The sequence below is a fragment of the Neofelis nebulosa genome, chromosome 14 (assembly GCF_028018385.1).
Source record: "Neofelis nebulosa isolate mNeoNeb1 chromosome 14, mNeoNeb1.pri, whole genome shotgun sequence".
NCBI classification, from domain to species: Eukaryota; Metazoa; Chordata; class Mammalia; order Carnivora; family Felidae; genus Neofelis; species Neofelis nebulosa.
Window position 1 is genome coordinate 63,823,462 of NC_080795.1, and position 11,428 is coordinate 63,834,889.

General features: G+C 40.0%; 1 protein-coding gene across 1 annotated transcript in view; it reads left to right on the top strand.

Moving 5' to 3' along the window:
- DEPTOR (DEP domain containing MTOR interacting protein) overlaps nt 1-10,562 on the top strand; it is a 135,234-nt gene extending 124,672 nt beyond the window's left edge. Inside the window, exon 9 of the mRNA XM_058698922.1 lies at nt 5,570-10,562. Coding sequence (XP_058554905.1) covers nt 5,570-5,698 — 129 coding nt within the window. The 3' untranslated portion in view covers nt 5,699-10,562. The remainder of the gene's footprint in view (nt 1-5,569) is intronic.
- Nucleotides 10,563-11,428: the final 866 nt, after the last annotated feature.

Sequence of the window (11,428 nt, forward strand, 5' to 3'; positions counted from 1 at the left end):
GGTCCAGGAGAGAGAATTTGTTCATATTGGGGTCAGGTGACCCAATGGATAGGGGAGGACACTGTGATTGGCATTCCCATCCACATCACCTACAGCAGGGGAACATGATACTCGAAAAGTATTATCAAGTTTCTTTTGGCAGAATTGATACCTGGATGGCCTAAACCCAAAATATGTCACCCGTAGCTATTAGGAGAATTTTTTATAAAGTATGTGAAGTACTTAGATTGCTAGTTTGATTTAAAAAAAAAAAAGGATTTCAATAAATGACAGAACTTACTGAGAAGTTGCCTGCTTTGAAACTTACCTTGCCAATAATAATCTCCTCCCAAACTAAATTGTAAGCTTTGTGAAGGCAAAGGCTCAGGTATTTAAATTTTTATTTCATTTAAGTTTTCCAGACACACTAGTTGGTACAAGATGTCTTAGAATTTCCCCCCATCACCCTGTGACAGAAGATCTTCACATAATCTTATGTTCTTAAGGGGTGCTCAGGTGACCGCACAGGTCAGAGGGTTAATCGGCTATGAATGATTCCTGGTGCCCTTGTTCTGTCCCCACGCCTGCCCTCCACTACTCTGGAGAGCATGTGGGGAGGCAGGGGATGAGATTGCCTTTATGCCTAGGGTAGCCCTGAATCAGCCTTCTTTTATAAAAGAACAAATCAGTCACAAACTTTGGTATTTTAAAAATGTGTGTGTGTGACTAAATGCTAAATTAAAGGTGATCCCTGGTGATACACACATGTGCATGCGTGTGTGTGTATGAGCACATGCACAGACATACACACGCATCCCCAAAACAAAATGACCTTCTTCTAAACTTAAGTGCAGTTCAAGTCACCAAGGACGGAGGTTGATAACAGGACCAGTATAAAATTGTTTTGGTGCCCCTTGTCCCAGGCCCTTCCCCTTTCGGATTATAGGTTCCCCCGCCCCATCCTGGGGTTTAGCCAGTCCAATAACATGGGCTTTGACCATTGTGTTGCCAGTGGTCCTTGCCCAGCGGGCCCTGATGGCTGCCCTTTTTCTACCCCTAAACTCCTAGGCATAGGTCCTGAGCAGAGGCCACTGAATGCTCATCCCCCCAATCACACAGCCCCGCCATTCAAGTTCTGTAGCCTCCAAGAGCCCCTGCAATCAGGAGGTCCAAAAGACTTCATCTTCGAACTGATCCTGCAGTCACCCTCTCCAGTCCACAGAGATCTCTGCACTGCTGATATCAGCCCCCTTTCCCTCCAGTTCTTCTTTTGAATAACAGTGTTACTGAGATAGAATTTGCCTTCTTTGTCAAGTGTATATCTCACTTACTTTTGGTATATTCACAGAGTTATGCAACTATTTCCACAATCAATTTTAGAATATTTTTACCATACCTAAAAGAAACCCCATGCTTTTTTAAAAATAAAATATTTATTTCTTGTCCACATTACACGAGGACTGCAAGTTGGTTACAGTTTGGGCTAGAAATCCCGTACTTATTAGCAGCCACTGCCATACCTGCCCCAGCCCCAAGCGACCACTAATCTACTTTCTGTCTCTGTGGGTTTGTCTATTCTGGACTTAGAATATAAATGGACTTACACAAGATGTGGTCTGCTGTGACTGACTTCTTTCACTTAGCATAATGATTCTGAGGTTCATCCATGCCGTAGCATGTAACTGGTTCCATCTGATTGCTGAATAATATTCCATTATACGGATATACCAAATTTTATTTCTCTTTTCATTAGTTGGTGGACATTTGGCATCTTTCAGTTCTTGAAGCACTAAGTCCCCCTGTCTTCAGCTCTTTCCCTCTGGCCCCAGATCAGGGATTGCATACTCAAATGTCTGTCTGCTAGGTGGAAGGAAAAGAGGAAGCGGTGAGGACACATGGCAGATGTGCCCATCTAGAGAACGTGTGCCCATCTAGTATGGGTAGCCCCTACTTCGCCATTGCCAAGTGGCCATTCTGACCTAGTGCTTTTGGAGCTGTAGGTTGCTCCAGAGAGGCTGGATTCTGGATTTTTATGGGGAAATTTCCTATGTTTTTAGTAGGAAACAAACAAACCTCATGGGAGAGAGACGGAATACAATTCTGCTTGAGACTAAATGCTAAATTAAAGGTGATCCCTGGTGATACAGAGACACATCTCACCTTCAGGAGCCCATGAAGAGTTAGCTGGAGTGTGGGCTCACCTGGAAACTACTGCCTTCTCATTTGGCAACACAAAACAGCTATTCATCCTTTTGGAGGAAAGAAGGACCCAGGTCTAAAATCAGTACTCTGGATCGGGAGGGAGTGGAATTTCTCTCGTTCTTTGGCTCATCAGTAGGCTGGGGCAGGAAAAACAAAGCACCACTAATGTCAACATTAAATTAGTGCTCGGTTGCCCTGCAAATTACTTGTGGCCTACTTCAGGATGGATTATAACCTGCTGGCATGACTTTGATTATGATTATGACTTCAACCATGGTTGAGAACTGCTGATCCTGCACAAGATGTGCCCTGAAGCCATAAGGACAGATTTATGGAACGGGGAAGGAAAAAACAGTAATGGTGTGGTCTCCTCATATACAAAGATGCCATGGTAATATATGTTGGGGTGTGGAAAATACTGAGGTTCATGACAACAGCAAGTGTTTATTGAGGAAATAACCACTCTGCTTGCCACAGTCCATTTTCCATTTTGTTTTGCATGTGACTACAAAGGAAGTGGGTATTTAAAAAAAATTTGTCTTTAAGTTTACTTATTTATTTTGAGAGAGACAGAGACAGTGTGAGTGGGGGAGGGGCAGAGAGAGAGGAGGAGAGAGAGAATCCCAAGCAGGCTCTGTGCCATTAGAGCAGAGCTGGACACGGGGCTCAAACCCACGAGCTACGAGATCCTGACCTGAGCTGAAACCACGAGTCGGACGCTTAACCCACTGAGTCACCCAGGTGCCCCAGAAGTGGGTATTTTTAAAGGGAAAGAAGTGAATAGAAACCAGCAGTCTAGTGCCTGACATTGGCAAAGAGGTTTTAACTTCATTACCTAATTTGAGCCTGTGGGGATAAGCGTTTTTACCTAACCCTGTTTTATAAATTGAGACATGATAGAGGAGAAATGACATGATTAAGGCCATCAAACAAAGGAGCCAAAGACTTACATCCTTATCATTAGGTTCCAAATCCCCTATCTTTTCCATAAATATATAGCTGCCCTTCTAATACTTTCCAATTTTGGTTTAAGTAACAGGTATAGATATTTTTACACCTAATAATATAGTGTTTTAAGGGCGCCTGTGTGGCTCAGTTGGTTGAGCATCCGACTCTTGATTTTGGCTCAGGTCATGATCCCAGGGTTGTGGGATCAAGCCCCATGTCAGGCCCCATGCTGAGCATGGAGCCTGCTTAGGATTCTCTGCCTCTGTCTCTGTCTCTCTCTCTCTCTCTCTCTCTCTCCTGCCCCTCTTCCCCACTCATGCTCTCTCTGTCTAAAATAAAACATAATAATAAAAATAAAAATAGTGTTTTATTGTGTATTTATTTTACATATTTTGTTTTATTGATATATTTTAGATATAAAATATTTACTATAATTTATATTATATTAATAGTGTTTGAGTTTATATTGTTATTACCCACTCAGAAAGGAAATGGGGATTTTCAAAATGTTTTAATATTTTTTATTCTTTGAGTTATCAACATTAAATTAACTAATTAATAAATAATGGGGATCAGGTGTGCATCTCATTTACCCAGGCATTGTAAAGAAATTTGATGATAATAACAGATATGGGAGACATTAATCAGTCTCAGCCAGTCTCCTTTCCTTTCCCTCTCCTCACCTTCTCTCCCTTCTTTCCTCCTTTTTATTTTCTTATTTTCCCAGTCAGTGAGGTGATAATTTATAAGAAGAAATAAGTCCTTCAGACTCAAGAAAAATTGTGCTTTTTTGCTTAATGCATTTATACATTCAATTCATTCAACAGTGAATATTTATAAAGTTACTACATTGGTTTCCTATTGCTGCTGTAACAAATTAACACAAACTTGGCAGCATAAAACAAAGAAATTTTATTGCCTTAGTTCTGGAGGCAGCAGTCTACAGGTGTCACAGGTCTGCATTCCTTCTGGGGCTTCAAAGGGGAGAAGCCACTGCCTTGCCTTTTTCAGCTAATACAGGCCACTTGCATTCCTTGGCTCCTGGCTCCTTCCTCTTTTCTCTCCAACTTCTTGCTTCTCTTGTGCCTTTACTTTCATGTGTCCCTCTCATAAAGAACCTTGCGGTTACCTTGGGCCCACCTGAATAACTCAGGATAAACTCCTGATGTTAAAATCAGCTGATTAGCAACCCGTTCTATCTGTAACCCTAACTCCCCATTGCCGTGTAAACTATGCACAGGTTCTAGGGATGAGGACATAGACTTCCTTGAGGACTGGGGATATTGTATCTACTGTATACCGGGTACCATATGGACTTATATTCTGTTGGATTCAGTTTTGCTAATTAGATGTACTTATCACTGACAGCTGGAGATCTGTGTGTCCATTTTTCTGTTGGAGTGCTCATATGTCCAATGTCTGCCTCTTCAGACACACAACAGATATACGATCATGCCCAGCATCTGATGTCACTACTAACCTCAAGAGAAGTACCTCCATTTGAGGCTGTGCCTGTGGATCACTATCAAGCTCACCACGACATATCCAGAGAGGCCTCTCATTACTGAATGATGCTTTTTATTAGAATTCTCTCTCCTATCACAGGTTAACTAATACTGAGTGTAAAAGTTGATCTTTGTTGGTCTCATCCACTTTCACAAGGATGGGAAACAGGGTAATGTGTGGAATTTAGCATCTCAATGGGGCACCTTGGCAAGTGAAAGGGGGCATTATTAATATTCATGCAGGGGGCACCTAGGTGGCTCAGTCAGTTGAGCATACCGACTTTGGCTCAGGTCATGATCTCATAGTTTGTGAGTTCAGCGCAGAGCCTGCTTTAGATCCTCTGTCCCCTCTCTTTCTGCCCCTCCCCTGCTTGCACTCTCTCTCTCTCAAAAATAAATAAAACATTAAAAAAACATAATCACGCAGGAACAGTTGGTGTAAAAGAGGACTATCTTGGGAATAGTGGGCCATAGGGTCTCCCTAAATATTGAGCCCAAATGAATAGCCATAAACACTGACTGTAAAAGCGTATTGCATACTCCATTGGTTCAGAGCACTGCGATACAAGCTTGATGTCCTTTGCTTCGTTTAATTCTTACAACAATCTTATAAGGTAGGCATTATTATTATTATTATTATTAATCCCTAGTTTAGAGTGGAGGGAAACAAAGCTCAGAAATTTAAATACCTAGCTTAAGCTAGTAAGTTGTTAAGTTAGGATTTAAACCTAATTTTGTAAAACACTAAGCCAAATGCTTTTTTCTATTATCCTGCCTTCCAGAAAAAGTATAGATTCTTGGAAATTGTTGTTGCCAGCTGGGTAAGGTTGGGTATTTTAAGAGACGTTAGATATTAGAGATACACAGTGCCTTTATTAGAGGTCTACGAAAAACCAGGAGCTATAATAGATACTTTTTCTTTGTCTTTCCTTTAGGTCTGTCAGTTTGTTGTCTCTGTAAATGGGCTCAATGTGCTGCATGTAGACTACCGGACGGTGAGCAATCTGATTCTGACGGGTCCTCGGACGATCGTCATGGAAGTCATGGAAGAGTTAGAATGCTGAGCAGGTGGACATCCTGGCCCTTAAGTGGCCTGAGGATGATCAAAGCCAGGACAACACAAAGCAATGCAATGACAAGACTTCCATACAAATGGATGGTTTTGGACACACAAATTTTTTCTCCATACATACACATCTTGATTTGAGTTTCGTACACTGTTTGAATGTGGAAGAACCGGGTAGATCATCTTTAAAACAAAACAAAACAAAACAATTTATGTCAGTATAGAAAAAACATTGAGAAATGGAATTTTCTTACATAGTAGAATTGCCTTACTTGATTTCCATATGTAGGTCTCACCTGTTGTTTTTTTAATCTTAGTTTGCAGAAAGTTGTTGAAATGCTTCTCTGTCCAAAATAGCAATGTGCTAAAATCCCCTCCTAGGAATCAATAGAGTAGTTATTACAGATTTTAAATGGTTCTCTTACCAAAATGATCATGGAACTGTTTATTAAAGGATCTGAATCTCACCAACCTTCAAATAATGCAGCATCCAAAGGAATATTACCTGTTAACTAGCATTTTGAAGAAGGTTTCTAAAGCACTCAAGTGCTTAAAAGCCATTGAAAAAATGGCTTTTTCTTAATTCCTGCCTTTAGTATCAACTTGTAACATATGATCTCAATTATGGCATTAGTTAGAAAACAAAAACCACATGATAATATGGGTGAGAGAAATAGGGAGATAATACTTACAATTTTGTGCTCTGACTTCTTTCTGACCCTAAATAATTTTGTTCTGTCAATCAGCTACAGAAGCCTTCTAGAGTTAATCCAGAATATGTTGAATGTCAAAACAGAGGAATTTGTATATATACATATCAAGCCTCTGGCAAGATTTCACTTTGAAGTTGTCCCTTTTTAAGTGAAGTGTTCTAGGACTTGGCCCATATGTGATAAAACTTGAAATTAAATTGCTTCATTGGCCTGAATTTTTACTAGCTTTCTAGCATGACATGTTCTAGGGACATAACATGTCTTGCTTATTTGGTGGGATTATTTTTCACCCAAACATCATCTTGCATTGTAATTTTTCAACTCACTGTATATACGCACATTTCTTTTTTTGTTTTAGAAAAGAATGCATTTGGGAATTTGGTGTGTAGAGGAAATTCCTCAAAGTGCCAAATTAGGTAGTCAGGGAACGCAAAATTCCATTCTGAACAACCAGGTTTCTTTCTTATCACGTATTCACAAAATAAAGTATGAATGCTGTACCTCGGCCATTCTTTTTGTGATAGGTTATCATAACGTATTGGTACTGGTAGGATGGACATGCCATGCTAAAGATGTTACATATATATGTTTCTGGTAATCCAACTTATCTGATCTGTAGCGTTAGTCAGAGAGCAGGATTTTGAAGTAACATAAAAGGTCTAACAATAGTCCCATCGATCTACGTTTGGGAACTAGTATCGTCTGTGTGTGTGTATGTGTGCTTATACTGTATGCCAGGCTTTGTGCTACGGCATTTAACATAATGTGATCTCTTTGAATCCTCATCAAACCCTGCAAGATAGGTATTATCACCCTCATTTTTCAAATGTGGAAACTAAGTCTGAGCAAACTTAAAAACAGTTTCTATGTTCACACAGCTGCAAGAACTCATAAGATTCAAACGTGGGCTTATTCAATGCTAACGCCCGTGTTACCGTCCCTCCTCGAGCGTCTCCCCATTTAGGGAGCTAATGTTGTGGGCTTCTTTTATATCCAGTGCTGTGCTAAAACTATACGTCACTTATTCCTCCTGACCTGTGAGGTCAATATCGTCATTTTCTCCATTTTACATCTGAGGAAAGGACTCATAGACAGCTTAGTCATGTACCTAAGGCCACACAGCTAATAAATGGGAGACCTTATGGTTCAGCTTTAAAAAAGTTTTTATAACATCTTTAAAAGATGAGTCTTAAACGCTTTCTGTGACCAGGGGTTCGTTAAGTGACAAAAGAGGAAGAATGGCTTCTTCTTGCCAGCCGTCTGTACTTTGTACTCATGTCCCAGTGTGCATCATCTCAGGCCCTGGCATACACCATCCCTTCCCTTTAACCAGTCTAAGCACCAGAGAAGCATCTGCCTGTCTGTCTTCCACACAGCCTCCTTCCTGCAGGTAGAATTTCTTTGATTCGGAGAGTGTTATTGATATCTTTGGTCAAATGAATACTGAGGGAAGGAGAGAAGGAAAGAAAGGGAGGAACTATTTCTCCCTTTGGCTCTCATAGCCTTCAGTTTAAAGGCCAAATGACGGATAATTCAACCGAAGGCCAAGAGAGCTTTACCTTAGCTGTTCTTCAGCCCATTTTTGACATCCTTACAATGTGATTAAAGTGAATGATCCCATTCCTGTAGGGGCACTAGTTAGCTCCCTCCAGCCTTTGCACAATTTCTCCTCTCTGAAATATTATTTCACCTTCTTTGCCTGGGAAAATCTGTCTAATTAACTCCCCTTAGATATTATCTTCTCTGAGAAACCTTTGCCCGCTCTGTAGTTCTGGGATTGACTCCCCTTCTCTAAATTCTCATGGACCCTTATGCATCAACACCCTCTAATTACAGCATTGGTATTTGCTTTGAGGTGGTCCATCATGTGTCTGTCTCCCTAACTGCACTCTGAGTATCTGCAGAATGTTCCCTTCCCCTAGCCCAGTTTGTGACACAGTAGTGTATCAGCTACCCACGCTGCCCAACAAACCACCCGCAAACATGGCTTATAACACTCTATGTGCTCATGATCCTGTGGATTGGCAGTTTGGGCAGAGCTCTGCTGGGATGGCCAGCCATTACTCAGTGTGATGCTGGTTGGGTTCCCACAAACATTTGTGGTTTGGGATGGCCCAGCGCATGTGTCTTGCAGCTGGCTGAGGTGCCTCCATTCTACCCCGTGTGGCCTTTCCCCACAGCTGCCCAGCCATCCACATTAGGCCTCATGAGCTCAAAGAAGGTGAAAATGAAAACTGTGGGACCTTTTGTGGACTCGCCTGGAAAGTCACAGTGTTACTTCTGTAGCATGTTGTTGGTCAAAGCAAGTTCGCAAAACTAGCTCTGAGTCAAGAGGTGGGAAATAGATCTACCTTTAATGGGAGGAGCTGCAGAGAATTTGTGGCTACTTTTAATCCACCAAGAGTAGGCACTCCCCATTCATGGAATAAAGGACCTAAGAAGTTACCTAGTTATTGAAAGGTGAGACGCAAATAACTGACCAAACACTGGGTAGAAGTTTGATAGGAAGTTGTGAAGAAAGCCCAGTGCCTAATGAAAACTTCAAAGTTGGAAAATCCTGAAATGATAGTGCCTCACGGAGCCACGGACAGCAGTTTAATCTTCTGCTGATGGGGAAATTGCAGTATGGAATGATCAGGGGCCACGCCCAACTCATGAGGCTTGTTGAGGCTGGAGCCTGGGCTAGACATCAGTCTTCTGCCCTCCCATGACATGTCCTTTACAAGATAGCTTTCTGTGGTGGATGCAAGTATGGCGAAGCTAGGCCTTTGGCTCTGGGGTATTCATAAAATGCAAGGGGCACCATGTACCCATGAAGGTGAAGGGCATACATTTTAACTGACTCAGGCCTTGGGTTGTTAAATCGTATCATTAAAAAAAGTATTTTGTGTGATATTTTAACAGATGAATTGCTTTAAAATTTAGGAACTTCGTTCCTGAATATAACACCAAGAATTATTCTAAATTAACAGTAAACAATATTTCTAAGAGCTTTTATTTCCTGTGTGTGTGTGTGTGTGTCTGTATGTGTTTATCAGTGTGTGTGGTTTCACTCACTGAGAATCCCTGAAATGGCTTTCTTTGTTCCCAGAGAAAACACTTTGATTTTTCAGGTGTTTGTATAATGTGTTCATGTTTCTGTGATGGAGGTGGAAATCTTTTTTGTTTCCTCGTTAGCATAATATGTGCTATAAGTGCAAATTTGAAAGCCATGTTTGTTATTTCTGCTGTAGAGAGAAAAATGCAGTTGCCTTTTGGGTTGGTCCTATTGTGTGGTGTTTTATTATTAATCTCTGATAAATAATTGCATAAACTGATAGGGGGACTAGTCGAGTAATGATGGGTGACAGGAAGAAGATATCCATGTTTGAGTAGATGAGATGCAGTCAGCTTCATATCATCTTATAAAAGGTGAATGCACTGGGGTGGTGGCAATTAGCAACTAAAAATCATTGCTTTCAGTTCAAAGTGGAGTCTCACATTTCCAAATATTTGTGACAATAACCTACTTTCAAGACCCATTTTAAACTGACATTAACTATTCTCTCCTGTTGAGTATTAATCCTGTTTCATTTTTGATCAGCATAACTCTGGAATGTTTCAGTTTTGCCAACTGGTTAGAGTCCATTGATACCATTGTTTTAGCCATTTATGGTAGGATTTCAGGTGTCATATGCTTTTCCTCAGTTCAACACCAAAAGGACAAATCTACAGCGTACCAAAATGAAATTCATCATCAAAGTTACCTATGATATTGTTAAATGCATTAATATATGTACTTAATATATATGTTTATTTTTAAATTAGGTTGAATTTATGTTTTCCTTTCTTAAGAATTATAGCAGAATACTTAAAATTGAAATATGAAAATAGATTGTATAGAGTGAAATAAATGTTAAATTTTTAAAACAATGACTTTACGTTTATAGCATTTCCTGTCTTTTAGCACAAATTAGCCACTTTTTATCCTAAGAAAGGGTTGCATTATAAAGTTGCTCTACTAGTAACCTATCAGAGAAAACACATGGGACTCATATCTACTTCTCTAATGTAGCCAAAAGTGCCATTTGTAACACTACTTAATGATGGATGTTTTCTGAAGCTCTTTTGCCCGAAAAAAGTGCATTAAAAAGCTTTTTCCGTACTCTATTCGATTTGGAATCATTTTCTGCCTGGTATTTCATCCTGGTATTGCTGAGTATTATGGAATAGTCTATATGGAAAAATGTTATATAGTTATTTACTACTCTGGGAGAATGTTAGTTCTTTTTCTATTTTCAACTAATTAGGAAATGGATTACATAATTCAGTATGTGTAAGGGCAGGGTAAAATATGAGGGTAAATGATTATTTGGATTGCACTCAATATTAACCAAAAGAACTTTACATTTTTCTCTCGTGTATTCCTTCCTTCCTTCCTTCCTTCCTTCCTTCCTTCCTTCCTTCCTTCCTTCAAGGAATCTTGCTGAAACTATGTTTTATTAAACACTGAATATAGGCCCTGGGTATACAAAACTGAGTAGGTATGACCTTGAATCCAGCTCATCCTTTGAGTCACTTTTAGGCCTGCCTCCTAAAAGTGTTCTCTCCATGGAGGGGTGGGGGATATGAAATCATGGTGTTAAAGCAGATGGTTTCATGTGCGAGAAACCACCATCTGACCCAAGAACCAGAACACTGACAATAACTTACATTTAACTGTATCTTCCTTCACAACCATGTCCCCCACTTGCCCTTACTCAAGGTAACCACAGTGGTGAGTGTTGAGTTTACCATTCTCTTGTTCTTGATAATTGTTAAGATTTTTTTTAATGAACTTTATTAAAAGAGCGTCAAGTTTTATATAATATTCTGAGATTTACATGTTTTCATTCAGGATTATATTACTAAGATTCTTCTAGATTTTTTTGTGTGTGGTCATAATTAATTCGTTTTTCACAGCTTCATAAATTTCTAGGGCAAAAGTTGTCTATTTTCTTGTTGTTAGGCATTTGGTTTGTTTCCACTGCCGTCGT